Here is a 17,475-nt window from a genome sequence, read left to right on the forward strand (position 1 = left end):
ATCAAGCGCCAGCAGGGCAGTCGGAGTAGCCTTGGGTGATTTCTAATGGTCTCCTAAATACGCGACGCGAGGATGGGCATAACAATGAGCCGTGGACTTGATCGGTGGGTGAAGTCTCGATAGGCGAGATTGTAGATCGTAACACACATTGAAAGGTGCGTTACAATCACCTGAATTTAAGGAGAATAAAAATGTCAAACCAACACTGAGATAAGTAGAACATGGTGACTTGTATTTTAATTTGGATTTACAAAGATATTCAACATTCTTTAAATGCACTGAGTGGTAAATGTAGGCACTACAGACAACTATTGTAGAGCCAACAGTTACAGGCGGTTATTAACCCAACATGACTGATTTTCATATTGTCTTTACATTCTTTGGGGCTCAATCTATCTTAATAATTCATTCTTAATTGACTAATTCACCCCCAAATTGACTTCTTTCAACATTAGTGGTACTCATTGTTGACGTCCTTAACTTATCCTAAACACTGGCGCTAATTATCTATGTGCATGTTTTGCCAACCCACAGTCCATAACTAATAGAAATAGTAAATCACAAGTTTTCTTTTATTTGATTGCATTGTGTTTTTTATAAAAACATTCAAAATGGGGTCCTTGGCAGGGGTGTGGCCCCTTTCAGTGTTGTTGTTTTGTTTACTTGAAAATTAAAGCTACTGTATCCCAATATAAACTCTTGTTTAGTAGTTGTGAGGCAACAGTTGCTCAGTTTTCACAACCAGTGTCAGGCAAGTTAAATGAATAATGTATTTAGAGTTACTTATTTCAAAAGTTACTTTGTTACTTTAGGTTATTCATTAGTACCTAATTAAAAAGTACAATAGGGAAAAATTCAAAGTGGCCAGTGAAAGGATTGATGTTGTGATTAAACAATTCAGAAAAAAAGTAAGAAGAAAAAATGTAAATAAACAAATACAAGATAAATAAATAATTAGTGTTTTCAATTTTTCCCAACAGGCAGATACTGATTTTTTCCTACATGGAACATAAAAACACAAAACTTGCTTTTCTTTCTTTAATACTGATCACAAAAATCTATTAAATAACAACAATAAAGTTGTTTATTCAGTTGTTATTTAACATCAAATTGTTTACTTAGAAAATAACTTTTACTACTAAAATAAGTCAGAGCAAAAAACTGTGAACTAATTGAACCCACAATGTAAACTTTTCTGCCAAACCTCTTTGTTTTAACTATAATTTGTTCAGGAATGCATCATAGCAATCCCACAGTCATTTAATGCATCACGTGCATGTGACAAATGGGTGCAGTGGAAGTTGGTGTCTATGTTTGGGATTGTGTTTATGTTAAGTCTAATATGCCTCATCCGAGTATCTAGTTTTAAAGTAGTAAAAACGTGACAAAAACTAACGTAGTAACTTAACGTGTTACTTAATAACTGGTTGTAAAGCTTTGAAGCAGAACATCCTCATGACTCCAGTCATTGAGTCAAACAATAACCGGCTTCATTTATTAGGTAAATAGTCTCTCAGGTACATCCCGAAAAAAAAAAAAAAAAATAACAACATAAAAACAAATCGGACGAATATCACTCTGTGACCTTCACATTAACTTGTACCCGATTCCCGACTGCGTTCCGATACTTTATGTCCAGCCATCTCTATGATGAAGTGGAAGTGGATTTCACATCGCTCCCTTGTGGCCTTACTAAGAAACTATTAATCTATGGCTCTCCATATTGCATTCAGATCCACTTTCCCCAGCCACCACCTCGCCTGAAATAAAGGCCAGGAGAGGACCCAGAGGAGCGGACACACTCTTATTATGAGCGGCTGCTGGACACCTCTGGGTTTCTAAGCACTTCCTCTGACAGTGACTGATGGCCAATTAACTGTTTGGAGAAGACTATTGATCACTTGGTGAACAGGAAGGGCCAGAGAACATCGCCTAACACACCCCTGTGCTCACTGTACAAGGTGAGCAACCAGACAGCAACACTGTGTAGTTAAAAACACAACGCCGAGAGGTGGAAGGAGAAGAGAGAGGCATGAATCATGCTTTTAAAGGGGCAGTGTTAAAGGGGTCAATGGAGGATGATTTCTTCTCTCTTAGGAAAATGAATATTTATGTTTATTTTTGACTTCCAAAGGGAAACGTCTTCCCATTGATTTTCATTCAACGTTGGCCAACCACAGATCAAAAGACATTATGAAAAAAAAAAATCGTAAGGCTATTTTGACTCTGAATTGCTTTAATAAAGCAATTGACATTGTGCGCGACTGAAAATCAGAGGAAAAATCGTCATGGTTACGCACACAATCAACCAAATTATGTGAAGTTACAAATTGCAGCTCTTATTATTTAAATCTGTGTGTGCGTGTGCACCAGCCTCATGTAACGTCTCAACTCAATTTTTATTTTTTTCCTTCACTGACCTCCGTAAGTGTTCAGTCGTCTGTAATTTTTTGAGACACCGCAAGACGTCAACCTTCAGACGTCGTCTCCTCTGTGCTGACTTGAAGTCTTTCAACATGAGTGAACACACCTCCATACTTGGTTCAAGGAGATTGCCTTGTATGTTTTTATGTGACAGGAGATGGCGACGGGGAGGGACGAGGGCGACACAAGAGCACTTTTGTCTTTAAATACTTGAAACTCCGCAAAACAACACATCAACGTTGATTCATCAACAGATCAACGAGACAACGAAATGATAAATAAACCAACATAACTTTCATTTTATTATGAAATCTGGGATCTTGTATTGATTATATTGATGCTATTAGTTAGATAGATAGATACAACTTTATTGCTCCCTCTGCAGGTCTCCTTTTGGAAATTGTTTTTCCAGCCAGCACACACCAATACAGAAGAAGAACAAAGTTTCTATAAAAATAAAAAGTGCAAGATGACACAATCTAAGTCTAACGTTAATGAACAAGATAAAAGAAATGATAACAAAGACAAAGGATACAAAATAGTTGTCAAAAACTATCAAAAATAAATGAGGAATCGAATGGCTGAAAAACCTTTGGATGTGAGGATATCTATCCATCCATCCATCTAAACAAGTTGCACTTTTTTAAATACAACATAAATTTGAAAAATAAAGTAGTCATGTTTTTTTCAAAACAATTCTTCATTTACTTCAAAATGTAGTTTGAGCATAAAATAATCAATAAAAAAGAGGCATATCTAAAAAAGAAAAGGCATGTAATGGTGTCGTTATGTGTTGAAATAAATACTGAAAATAAATACAAATTACAAATTTCAGCAATAAAATAGATTTTAATGATCATACTTTGACCTCATGAAGGTCGCATTTGGCCCCCATGCCGCACTTTTTTTTTAGATTTTTAGATCTTAAATATCATAGATTATTAATTAATTGAGATTAATCACAACCCATGATTAAGATGAACGTGTTTTTTAAGATGTACGACAGCACAAGTTTTTAGATTACATTGCTATTTGTGTTACCAATAACTCCTAAATAAATAAAAATAGGGTTGAAAAAAAATATTCCTGGGATAAACCCATAGAATGAACTGCTGCTGGTGCCCCTGCTTTTTGGGAGGTTGCAACCTCTAAACGCTCGCATGCGTACCTGAATCCCAGAAATGGGGGTAATTGAAACAAAAGGCCAGAGTTTGACAGAGATTCAGTACCTTTGTGAGTCCTTTGCACGGGGCTGCGGAGAACACAACCCTCCCCTCCGTGACTAAACCCTCCACGTGTCCTCGCCGTTGTCCTTATTCCCTTCCCAAGATTGCCATTTTGCAAATGATGAGCGTAGGGACATTACCCTCTGAAAAGATAAGGTACCTGGGAATTTGTCACCAAATGGAGCGTTGCTCCTCCATTGTTTTACGCTGACCTGTGTTGACATGCACTGTTTACCTTTTATTCATTATGCTGAACTATTATCTCAGAGGTAATTAATCACCGTTACTCCGAACTGAAGAAATTGCACTTTCCCGGGTCTCCGACAGGAACATGATTTATACATCAGCATTCTTGCTTTAAAGACCAATTAAAGCGGAGACAAGAGGATGGAGACTTACAACATTTTTCCTGCATTGTCAGCGCCTCAATCAAATGTGGAAAATTGGAATTATTGCTGGCGGTTTTTCTTCTTTTTTTTCCTAGTTGAAAGGAGGTGGAGGCAGAAGGAAAGTAGAAAGAATATATTTTGCGTCTTCAAGTAATCGACTATCTACACTGATGTTAACCTTTCTGTCCGTCCAGTGTGGCTTGTTTGGTTTCTATCTCAGTGCCAATTGCAAAAAAGAAAACACAGCGATTAAATACATAACATTAAAAGCCGTGGCTCTGATTCCAACAGGTGCTGTTGTTGTTAACCCTTTTTCTAAAGTTGCTTAAAAACATTTTTTTCCTCAGTCCGGAAAGATACCGAGGTTGATTTGGAACTTAGATTTGGAGATAGACCGGCGTCCTGTCCAGGGTGTCCCCACCTATTGCCCGTAGTATCTGGGATAGGCTCCAGCCCCCCCTTGCGACGCCTACAAGGGATTAGCGGAAAGTAATTTATTATTATAGGACAGCTATAGTTTTAAACCCCTCTAAGGGTGAACGTGAGCTGCTTGGCAGAGGTCTGCACTCAAAGTTCCCCTTTAGTTATTTTTGTAAACACAAAAATGTCTCCTTAGATTTGTAGGTTGGAGCCATCGATCGTGCCTGGAGCTGCAAAAACATTCATTTGGCTGAAAAATCATATTTTTGATTGAACAAAGTTTTTAGCACATTTTGATCCAAATGGCATCGGGAAAATATGTTTTTAACATATTGGTCGAAAATATTTGTCGCAGCAAGAAGGATTTTTTAAGTCTTCAAATACAGATGCTTTATTTTTCCATGTTTTTTCATTTATTGGCTCAACATTCTCATTTCAAATGGCGGCGAATAGAACGTATCGCTTTTTCCCTCGTGTACAAGCCTTTCAGCGCTTTTCATTGAAATTCATCTCATGTAACTAATGCAAGTCAAAGCTCTTAACTCTTAGTTGATTATCAATTTCCTGGACCAAAAAAAAAAGAATATATTTTCAAATACATGCCCATCATTTGCTATGCATAAGCTCCGAGACAGAAAAAAAGCTGATTTAGATTCATTTAACCAGAAGGCAATTTCCCCCAATAAATTATGCTAATGTCAGCTTTCGCCTTCATTATAGTGTACTTTAGCGAGTCAATGGGGGAAGACACAATTGGGCTGCGAGAAAAAGAAAAGTAGTTTCTGGCAAATGAAATGCGTATTTACATTACTCGTTGCAAGGTACTAACAACGGTGGAGAAATATTACGCAATAAATGTCAGCTTATTGGCCGGTTGCTTGCATCATCGCCGCGTTTACGTCCTCGGCTAATGGCTCTGAGGTGACTTCCCACGAGCAGGAAGGGGAACGCTACCAACTCCCCTGTTCCCCTGACTCGCAACAATTGCCTGGCAACATTCACACCGCCCAGGGTAAACAAAGAAGGTACATGACATGCATTGTTAGACGTGGGGGGGCGAGGTTTGGGGTGATCACATCTTGTACCAAAAAGTGGTCCAGGTTTTTGAGAAATGAGATTCAACCCGATTTGTTTTACTTTGCAAGACGCACAACAGATACTCAGGCGGTGCAATCCCCGCGGAAATACGGCATCTGTCAACGCACACTTCCACAAAACAAGTGTTTGATGAACCACAGGCAACGCAGCGTTTATCCTCGCGTCTCCGCCTGGCAACCCACCCCCCCTACGAAAATCAGCCCCGTCAGAAAACTCTCAAAAAGTGCCCAGCCAGCAAACCGAAAAGATGATTGACAGCAGGTCTACCTTTCTTACTGACACAGTTATGCTTGCAAAAGAGGAGAAGCTTTTGATACAGATAATTGCAGAGTCAGCAAGTTTCCCTAAAGCACAAGCCAATCATGTTAAGATACTTGGAAGTGTGGTTATCCAATTACCTGATGGTGCACTTTTGGGGCCGACGGGCGCTTCACAAAAGGTAATCTACGAGTCGGCGGGGTAAATAAACATGACCTGATTAAGTGAGCGGCATTGAGATAAAGACAGAGCTCATGGAAACATAAATCAAGGCTTTAAAGCTGAGGAAGGAACGTCTTGTAGGAAACCTTTAGGATGGAGCCGTTGTTCAAGCTAGCTTTAATATTTTTGGTGAATCTTTTTAATACAACAACGAGAAGATAGAGGTGGTGATTACTCAGCGTGTTGGCTGACAAGTACCTTTTATTTTTTACACATCCAATCATTTAACTTAATGTTTTACTTGTTACCTAAACCTACATATATCATTCCAAGGCGTGAGCATGATAGAAGACCTGATTTTTCTCCAAGGTCTTATAACTTACCTGATGTACCTTAGTATACACCAGTGGGGGAAAAAAAAGGACACACTGTCCGCCATTTTCACTTCACATACTTCATGATAGTTAAACAAGCATTTTCACTGTAAGAACGACAACTTTACAACTCGGCACAAAACACAATCACTCATGGATCACAATATTTCGTGCCAAAATGTGTCGATTTTTCACTTAATATAATTTTAGGGTTGTTCGACCCCGACCAGGCATGGTCAAGGTACTTTGGGCCAATAAAAGCTAGACATCAATGACAATCCAAGTTAGGAATCTTGAATCATGGAAGTCATTTCGTGTTGTGTTAGTTAGTGAAAGGAGTTCCTTGGCAGAGGTATGCATTGTTTAGTTAATCAACCAAGGTATTTCTATTGAGCCTACGCTAAGGCAAACATCTAATCACTGTATTTGAGGTCTGATAATCAAACACAGCTTTGACGTATAATTTCAAGAGAAAATAGGACATAATTTGTGGATTATATATTGTCTTCACATTCCTCAACTGTGTACAACCACACAACAGCCTTGTTAGATCTTCATCTCTGCATAATTATTTAATCAATACGTCTCTGTTCAAGAAGCCATCTCAACATACACACTGGCAATTAAATCACATTTTCCTAACAAGAAATGGTGCTTAGACCTCCATGAACTAGCTAGCAAGGTTACCTAATGTATTGACTAGAAGATGCATTTTCAGATGATGGAAACAAAATGTGGCAAATAAAAGATTAGATAATTGGACAAAATGCTTGAAAGTAAATAGAGAATTTTAAGCCTGAGTCACAGCCTCAGTCCGTTCATTACAATACACAACAGCCTGAACCACTTGTACTCGGACTTGAGGACCATTTTGTTCCGTCTATTAACCAGCATGTGTTTTTTGGGCTCCAACAAAACAGCAAAAACTACAACATATAATCACTGACTGTGCTAGAATGTTCCACTTTGAAGCGCAAAGAATAAATATATTAAACTGTCAAAGTAATTATAATTAATAACTAGGTGGATGGCTGTGTATTTTTAAAGATTTGCTATTTTAGAAAATACATTTTATGAAAGATTTTTCATCACATTTGTTTCTTTAGTAGAAAAAACAAAGAAATATTTATAGAATTTAAAAACTTTTTTTATTATGCTACATTTAATAGGCTCACAAAAGCAGCAACAACATATAATCGCTAAAGGTTTGATAATGTTCAACTTTTAACCATAAATATAAAATGTAATAAACTGACAAATTTACTATAATTCATTACTAGGTGGATTGCTATGTTTTTAATGATTTGCTATTTGAGAAAATCTATTTTTTGAAAGCTTTTCCATCAGATACCTTTCAATTCTACACAAAAGATCATCAGAACGTTGATGTTAGAAACATTTATTTATTATGCCACATTTTTCTTGGCTCACAAAAGCAGCAACAACATATAATCGCAGACTGTGCTCCACGTTTAAGGGTAAAGATTTAATATAATAGACTGAATAAATCATTTGAATTCATGACTAAATGGATTGCTATGGTTTTTTTAAAGATTTGCCCTTTTGGAAAATATATTTAACGATCAGATATGTTTTTATTTATACAGGAAATATTATCAGAATGTTGATGTTGGAAACATTTACTTATTACTCTACGTTTTTCTGGGCTCACAAAAACAACAATAACATAAACACAAAGAGACTGTGCTACGATAAGCATAAAGATTAAACACATTACATTCAATCATGTAATAATTAAATAATAAGTGTATTATATTTGTACATGGACGATTTTCAAAAGTGATATTAGTAACTTTTTGTTTCAATAAAATGCTTCATTTCCTGGGAACACTAGGGCGTTTTAAACTAATGTAACAAAGCGCTTCCATGTCAGCTTGACCTTGAAGTATACTTTTTTCCGACTGGTAACCAAATGTTTATTCAAAGAGAGAGCGAGAAGATTCAAATAATCTCTCATTAGATGAGGTCATGTAACTGAACCGGCGCCATCCCTTCACTCATACTCTACACTAAACATCTGTGAGTAAATGATCTACTCTCACACATATGTGATGTACCGGTAGTATACAAACGATCGCTACAAAGCTACAGCTGACAATACATCACAACAACTGACTTGGATTTTTCTTGTAAATATCACTGCACTCTGACTTCCACAGTTTGATAGATGAGACTCCCTGGAGCACGCCTGTTTACTTAATCCTAATATATTCATAATTATAGAGTAATTAATGCAGGGAAAAAAAAAAAAAAAAAAGCCCTCTTAATTCTTCCTCTTAGTGTCCTGAAGCAAGAGACACAATTACACAACTTGATCATGTTTGCCTTCAGTCCGGAGCCAAGGTTAACAATTCGGAAACAAAGCTGAAGGCAAAAACGATGACTAAATGGACTTTATGATGCTGGGCTGTGTGTTGCAGTTGTGTGTAGAAGTGAAGTATTTATGGGATCATTCAGTCATTCTTTTTAGAAGGACTCGGGAGGCAGAAACAACAAGATGGGATTATTGGCATAAAGATGCAGGGATGAGAGCGGTACAGGCGATGGAGTGCGTAACTCAAACACGTTTAAAATGAATATTGAGAAAACAGGTGAATCTCTGGAGAGGATCTTGTCAAGCCGGTGGAAAGAACTGAATGATCTGCAGGATTTCACCATCACAAAAGAAACATTTGATCATCCACAGAAGAAAAAAAACGTGGTGGTGCGTAAAGGAGAACCCACAGCGCAGCCATGAAGCGTTTTTTTTTCCCAACAACTATGGGGGATTCGAGAGAAAATGCTGCGTTCACGGACAACAAGGAGGCGGTCGTGGGGGGACCACCAGGGAGGGCGTCAGGTTAGAATGCTTGTGTTCGAAAGGATTCTACAGTCACCTTGAAGGCGTTCATTGATGAGAAAACAGAACAATAAAAAAAAGAAGACAACGTGCTCCGTTACGCACGCCGCTGCGTAAAACCAAAAGTCCACGTGTCAACCGTAAAATAAATCAAATAAATAATGAGCATATTTACTAGTAAGAGATGGATTTTTAAATAAAAGGGGATTTTTCAACTCACCGGTACACGTGAAGCCCGAAAAGAGGAGCCAAAGCGCAAGAAGCGTGGCGCGGACAAAGGGCCCCAGAAGTGAGGGCATCTTCGCGTCTTCTTTAATTTAATCACCAAGTTTTGAAGAGGAAAGACTCGACGATGAAAACGCACTTTTTCTTTTTTCTTTGTTTTTCTCAAGCACAAGTCTCTTCTTCAACACATATCCGCCAGTCGCTCCGTTGCCATCAGCAGCCCGGCGGCGCGTCTCCGTCGTTCAGAACATCACAGGTGACTGAGAGCCCCGGTTCTGGTTCTGGAGTATCAGTCTTCCCCTTCTTTTTTTTTAGGGTTTTTTTTTGTTTCCTTCAGTCGTCCGCGCCCAGGAGCGGCACACTTTCCGCTCACTTTTCGCAGTGTGTGGAGGAGAAAAGGTTCGGCTGGATCAGGAGGGAGATGCTGGAGAGAGGCGCAGGGAGAACATCTGCTGGCACAGCGATGCTGAAGGTGCTCGATGATGTCTGAGAGGGGAGCCGCGGCTCCGCTGCAAAACCCGGAGCGGAGTTCGAGTGCGCGCTGGACACGGAGCCACGGGAGCGCGCCTACGCCTCGTGTGCGACTGATCTGGAAAAAAAAACACGTAATGTTTCTTAAAACATGAGATTATATTGAAAATAAATTTAAAAAAAAAAAGAGAATTATGATAATTGAAAAAAAAAACTTACATTCGGTTAATTAAAAACAAAAAGAAAAAAAGACTCCTGTTGTGTTATCAGTTTTATCTTAATCTTTTAAGTATATACCTTATTGAACATTGTTTTGATTATTTAAGCGCTTTGTGACCCTGGTCTGGAAAAGCGCTATACAAATAAAAATTACTTACTTACGTTTGCAAATACATCTCGAAAGACGAGTATTTATGCGGCCCTCGTAATGTCAAAGTATGATCATGTATAAATGGTTCTAATGTATTAACAAATGTTTTTTTATTCATTTACATTTTAACGTAACATTTTTTTGCTTTTTGTGTTTAATTTTTCGAGTGTATATTAATCCCTCAAAATATTTTTTATAAATTGGTTGAAGAAATGTTTTGAAAAAAAATTGCATCTTATTTAGCTTAATAAATGTCACAGCCTAATGACTAATGTCCTCTTTTTAGGGATTTTTTCTTCTTTCTTTTTTGCTTGACGGCCCCTAACAACTTTCACAGAATTTTATGTGGCCCTTGAAGATTTTTAGTTTCCCACCCCTGCTTTAGAGACATGTTTGATCTGATGTTGTTTTCCAATGTGGCTTTGTCTTACTGTCACTTTAAGAGCAGTTTTTAAATGTTGCTTTTGTTTGTTTGGTTTGGTTTGAAAATCCAAAATGATTCATCACAATTTTAATTGTTGGTCCAATTATTAAATTACTGTTGTACTTGAACAACTGTTTTGTTGTGATTTGCGATTATTCCGTCTGAAGCCAAAAACGACCTGTATTTTATCTAAGTTTGTGTTTTTTTATCTTGAAATATACATAAATACTAATAATTTCTTACTGGATATTTAACCAAAAGATAAACTGACCGTGACCAGTTAGAAGTCCCGTAACAACCGTGAAATGTTCCACGTGCAACTTTTTATCAGGTAACTAATAATTTGAAGAAATAAATAGCATTCATGGAAATTATACAAAACTGAATTATAACAATTAAACACACATTTCATGAAACCATACATATCAATTTTGTTAAACCTTTCTCTTATTGTGAAGGTGTTATTTCCTGTTTCCTGCGGGGGCAGCACCGTTCTGCTGACAATGATGTTTTTTTTTTCCTGCTTCCATCCTTGCGGCCTTGAATCTCATGTTTTTCTCGCCCCAGTCATATTTGTTTACAATGTTTTTTTTATCCATCTGCCGTGTTAATTTTCTTATTTATTTACCGCTTGTTTGCCTAACACCCTTCCCACTTTTTTTGTATCTACTTATTTCGTTTTTCTGCACGACAGATTTGCAAGTGTTGTACTAAAACCATTAAGCTTCTCATTTAATAGTTTTTTACTTTTTTTCTTTTTTTTTCTGCTTTGCAGATTTATTCTAAACCTCTGTGTCTACCTTGGATCCATTTTCTTTCTTAAATTAAGATTTATTCTCCACATAAATTTTACCAAACATACTTTATCGAGCAACATGAGTCAGACTCGAATTCCTGACTTTAACCTGATTTCATTCTCTCCACTTTCTCTGCATTCTTTTTTTCCACTTTCCATGGCTGCCGTTTTTAAATGTTTTATTGTGTTATAATGTTTTAATGTGTTATAATGATTTTAAATGTATTCTGCACCTTGAGTTTCACGAAAAGGCACATTTAGATAACATGTATTAATCTGATTTATTTTGGATAGTTTAAAGTGTATTGTTTTTATAAATGAGTCATAATAATATAGTTTAACCATTTTTATAATTAAACTCCTTATAATTAGACCTTATTTTAGGTAACTGTTTTCGTTTTTTGTTTCTCAAGCTCCCTGTATTAACATCGACTATTCAAAATCTGCAAGCTGTCCAATCAGAGACAAAACTGCCAGTTTACCTGTGAAATGTAAGCTCCTCCTTTAAAACCTGGCATGGATTCTATGGATTCAAAAGCATTATTTTTTTTATTTTTGTTTACTACCCTTTGTGTTTAGTGATTCTAGAATAGCATTTGTCTCTGACTTTCTACAATAAAAAGGCAAAAACAGTAAGAAAAAAATCTATATATTATGTCGCGACTGATGTAGGTTAGTATTTTGATTTTAATCTACTTTTTTCAGCTATGAATATAAAAAGATGTGGTTGAATGCTTTCATCTTTGTCGTTCAAAGTCTGCACAACACGTCCGGTCCTTTCAGTAAATCCGCTTACGACCCACCATTTCAAATGCTCCGGAGAGGGCCGGCGAATAAAGCCGCACATTATTGTTTGTTATCAAGAGATTACTTGTCTCTGATGACTGAAGCCTGGTCTGTAATTGCACTGTGACCGCGGCGAGAACCAGACGACTGTGGCTGAATGATGTTGTGATGGCTAATTAAGTTGCATAATTGAGAATTGAATAAAGCTTTAACTGTAAATGGAAATTTGGATATTTGATAGTCAGTTTGGAGATCAGTGATACCACCACTTGACTGCTGCTCCTGTTTTTCCAATTAGGAGGAGTTATGAAGGCAAATACATTGATTAAAATATGAGTCATGATATAGACCAGGGAACTTATTTGGGCAACGTATTGATCACGAAATGTGAAAGCAATTCTGGCTGATGAAAGTGAACTGTTGTCTATCTATGTATCTATCTATGTATCCATCCATCCATCTATCTATTTATGCATTTATCTATCCATCTATGTATCTATCCATCTATGAATCTATCTATGTATCCATCTATCTATATATCTATGTATTCATCTATCCATCTATGAATCTATCTATCCATCTATCTATCCATGTATCTATCTACGAATCTATCTATCTATCAATCTACAGTATATATCTATCTATGTATCTATCTATGTATCTATCTATCTACAGTATGTATCTATCCATGTATCTATATCCATCCATCTGTGTATATATCTATCTATGTACATATCTATCTATGTATATATCTATCCATCCATCCATCCATCCATCTATGTTTGTATCCATCTATGTATCTATCTATCTATGTATCTATCTATCTATCCATCTATGTATGTATCTATGTATTTATCTATCCATCTATGTATGTATGCATCTATCCATCTATGTATGTATGCATCTATGTATGTATCTAACTATGTATCTGTGTATTTATCTATCTATCCATCTATGTATGTATCTATGTATTTATCTATGTATCTATGTATTTATCTATCCATCTATGTATTTATCTATCCATCTTTGTATTTACCTATCCATCTATGTATTTATCTATCCATCCATGCATCCATCTATGAATCCATCCATCCATCCATCCGTCCATCTATGCAACCGTCTACTCAAGTATCTGTCTATCTACGCATGTATATATCTATCCATCCATCCATCCATCCATGTCTCAATCTACATATTTATCTATCTATATCAATATCTATATCTACCATAATTAATTAAACTTTAAGCAGCTGCTCATTTTCCCACACCTTTTAATAGATCATTTATTGACCAACGGCCACCAGGGGCACTTTCTAGCAGTAAATGCAAAAGTGTGACTGGCGTGGGAAAAGATTACGCGCTGAATAAGACATTAGCTTTCAAGCGAAGAGTAACTTTTGCTCTAGTCTGCGAGTGGATCCTGACAGAGTGGAGCAGGGTAAAAAGGTCCACCATCACCACAGGGTTTGGGAAGGCTGGACTGCTGTGCAAAGAAAAGGACAGTGTCATGGTAAATGTGCCTCAAGATGTGTTTAAATTTTGTTTCTGTTAAATTGGAAACAACAACGAATACTTGTGCGTCATCCTCTTGTCTAAATGTTTCTATGTTAGGACCATTGTAGGCTTGATAGGATTCTCTAAACAGGCTTCTGCGGTGACGCACAACATGTCCAAGAAGCTCCGTCTGTGGTTAAATGTCTTTATTATAGTAAATCTGCTCTGCCTATTGTTATTATTTATTTATTATGATCTTATCCAGAAATAGACACATTCTTGAGAAATCCTACGAGCCATGGGCCGTACTGAGCATGAGCACAGCAGTAACAGGCACTTCATTCATAAAGTTATTGCATCCATAAACAAAGTCCTTTGATGAGAGAACAAATGAAAGCCTGTGGCTTATAGTCAGGTGCGCTTAATAGTATGGAAATTACGGTATGTATCCATCTATCTACGTATCCATCTATCCAAGTAACTACGTACCTATGTATCCATCTATCTATATATCTATTTTCGTTTCTACATATCTATCTACGTCTCTATGTACCTAAGTATCTTTATACCTACATATTTATATACGCATCTACGTATCTATTTTTGAATCTATCTATGTTTGATCGACATATCCATCCATCTATGTATCTACGTATCCAAGTATCTACGTATCTATGTATCCAAGTATCTATGTATCCAAGTATCTACGTTTTTCCATCTCCTGTGTTTGTTTCCATGTCATCTTGACCTTTTAAGCATGTATTTGAACTGTGTATTGTTTTTGATTGTTAAAGTACTTTGTGACCCTGGTCTGAGAAATGCGCTTTACAAATAATTACTTACATACATATTGTAGTGGAGTATTTGACATCATTTGACTAAGAAAGAGTTAAGTGAAGGCTATCTTCATAGCTACATATCCACGAATCCAAGTATCTACGCATCTACTTATCAAAGTATCTTCATATCTACGTATCCAAATATCCAAGTATCTACTTACCTATTTATCCATCTATTTACCTACTTATCTAGCAACTACATATCGATACAACCACGTATTGATGCCCCCACGTATCGATGCAACCACTCTAGAATTTAGATTCCAAATACATATTGTTAGTGTGTGGAAAGGGGGGCAAAAGACCCCCTGTGAAAATTCAAATACATTTCATTTTGAAGAAAACCAAATGACTTGAAAATTACCATGTTGACTACCGAGTTCTTCAGTGATGGTTTTAGTGGAGAGGGCAACTGGATCAGAGATCGGAATGGGGTCAAAAGTAGGGGTAGAAGACCCCCCCTTTAAACATGCAATTTCAATGAAAGCCATATTTAATATATATTAAATGAGGAATAAATTATGATTTCCATGATTTTAGCCGATTTTGGCCACTGAAAGTCCCATTTTTTGTTCAGTAATTTAGTTTTCTTTGTTTTAATTTACCCAAGTATTTCAGCAAGTGTGTTGTAAAAGCAGAAAGTGCAGTTAATGAGCCAACTTAAATACAAGCAAGCGATACATTACAGATAAAATGAACTTTCTTAATGACCTTCGCTCTTGACATTTTCACTCACAGGCAACCCTTATAATTACACAGCAAACAATGCAAATGAGTCCATCTGTCTCTGAGCAAATATATTTTTCATATTTCTGCCTGACATGAAAATGATCCATATGACATCGAGTCCTGCAGAGACGGGTATCAATCAGACGCGTGCTCGGCATACAAATCTGAGGGAGAGGAACATCTGCATATCATTACGTTTCAGCTAAATGAGTCTCTGCTGTGAGTTCAGGTTCCGTGAGTTTGCTGCAGTGTGTTGTTGACAGACGCACACAGAGGTAAGAGAGAGCGCCCCCGTGGGATTGAACTTGAACTTCTGAAACCAACGTTTGACTGAATTAATGCTCACTTTGAGATACGTATTTTTATCAGATCTGGTCCACAAAGTCATTTTAGGCGGCACACATAAGATTGTAATACATTCTGTATAATTTACCGGAAATGAAATTCAAATTTAAAGTAAACCAAAACTAGTTAATTTTTTTTAATCCATGTCTATTCTATGACATGAATCTGTTTTCATTAGGTATACATTTAATTACTCTTCTGTAAAACACATAAAAACGAAAGATCGATGTGAAAGAAAAAGAATATAATTAAGGTTTTGACTAAGTTTTAAGAGAACACATTTATTTTTTTCTTAGTGTCGAGGTGAAAATAATGGCCTCCATTTTAATACATATTGTTTTCCCCTAATAGAATTCTAACTTAAAGAAAACCAAAACTAGTTCCTTTCTAAAGCATGTACATCACATGACACAAGTTTTTGTACATGGTATACATTTTTATTATTGATCATTGGGGGGCCCCCCAAAAATCAAAAGATTGTAAGAGAACTCAATTAAATAATCGCTAGTGATGCTAAATTAGGCTTTATTCCAAAATGTAAGATTACGATAAATCATTTTTAGATTATGGGATTTAGACTATCTTTTTAATATTTGCCACCTCGTGATTTTGAGTTTGACAATATATATCTATATATATATATAGATATATATCTATATATTTATACAGTTGCGTTAACAGTTCAAAATAAACAATTTTTGCCTGTCAATGAATGATATGTGAATAAATCTTGATAGATTTCATAAATTTGATTATTAAATTATATTGTCCAAAAATGAAGCTCAAGGTGAAAGTTCACCGAACTTTCTCTGCTCACCCTCATGCGAACTAAGGGTTGGTATTATTTTCTGAGTAATGTGTTCCTTTTAACAGTTATAGGCAAAAATTTGAGTCAATTTTAACGTAGTGACTGGACCTCAGTTGTCATTGTTAACACAAGGGATACCTCATATACATTTGTTTCTGGCCACTGGGTCACCTTGATCGAAAGATTAGAGAGGGTTATCGTTGTCATTTTGGATGAAGATGAAGATAATGACAACCAAGTTGCAATATTTAAATGGAAAAACATCCAAATGCCTCTATGGTGTTCGTCCTTGTTCTGTTGAAGCCTCAACAAAAGGGATTGTTTATGAATTTTTAAAAAAAGTATTTAATTTTAAGCTTGTTTGTTGCAGAAGCTTAAGGGTTAACATAGTACGCAGACAAGACGTAGCCCAGTGCTGTGTCTCAAATCGCATACTTCTCTTAGTGCACTGGCGGTTAGTATGCATCAGAATAGTGTACTTTCTAACTAGTACACAAATTCTCAACAGATAGTATGTCTCAAATCAAACACTGTCGGTACGCACTAACCGGAAGTGATGCGACCGCTTCTTCTTCTACTATTATTTAACGATGATTGCAACCAGCTTTAGGAACACTATCGCCGACACGTTTTGCAAGTTTGGATCAAGAAATATGAGAAAACAAATATGAGAAAACAAATATTCGCGAGATATTTACGCCGGTATCAGCTTTGAAGACGTGTCATCCTCCTACTGCTGGCTGAAAATGTACCTGTAAGTATATGCATATGTATATATATATAAGTAAGTAAGTCATTCATTAGTATTTATAGAGCGCTTTGTAACTTCCATTTACAACTTCAATGTCACTAAGATGGCGGGCGTTTAGGGTAGAAAGTGTCCATCGATCCATACTCAGTTTTGTAGGCGTTTTAGTACGCCAATTTAGTGTGCATTGAGCACTACATCTGGCATACTAAGAATTGAGATGCACTTA

The 17,475-nt window shown here is 36.6% G+C and overlaps 1 protein-coding gene across 3 annotated transcripts in view; it reads right to left on the reverse strand.

Moving 5' to 3' along the window:
- Positions 1–9,908, reverse strand: part of unc5a (unc-5 netrin receptor A) — a 209,146-nt gene extending 199,238 nt beyond the window's left edge. For 2 of the 3 annotated variants that reach the window (XM_087799792.1, XM_087799790.1), the window contains exon 1: positions 9,432–9,907. In XM_087799792.1, the coding sequence (XP_087655918.1) occupies positions 9,432–9,510 (79 nt within the window). In that variant the 5' untranslated portion in view covers positions 9,511–9,907. Of the gene's footprint in view, positions 1–9,431 lie in introns of all 3 variants that reach the window. The other variant, XM_087799791.1, reaches the window with a different exon arrangement.
- Between the last annotated feature and the right edge of the window lie 7,567 nt (positions 9,909–17,475).

Source organism: Callionymus lyra, chromosome 9 (assembly GCF_982586985.1).
Source record: "Callionymus lyra chromosome 9, fCalLyr1.hap1.1, whole genome shotgun sequence".
Lineage (NCBI taxonomy): Eukaryota > Metazoa > Chordata > Actinopteri > Syngnathiformes > Callionymidae > Callionymus > Callionymus lyra.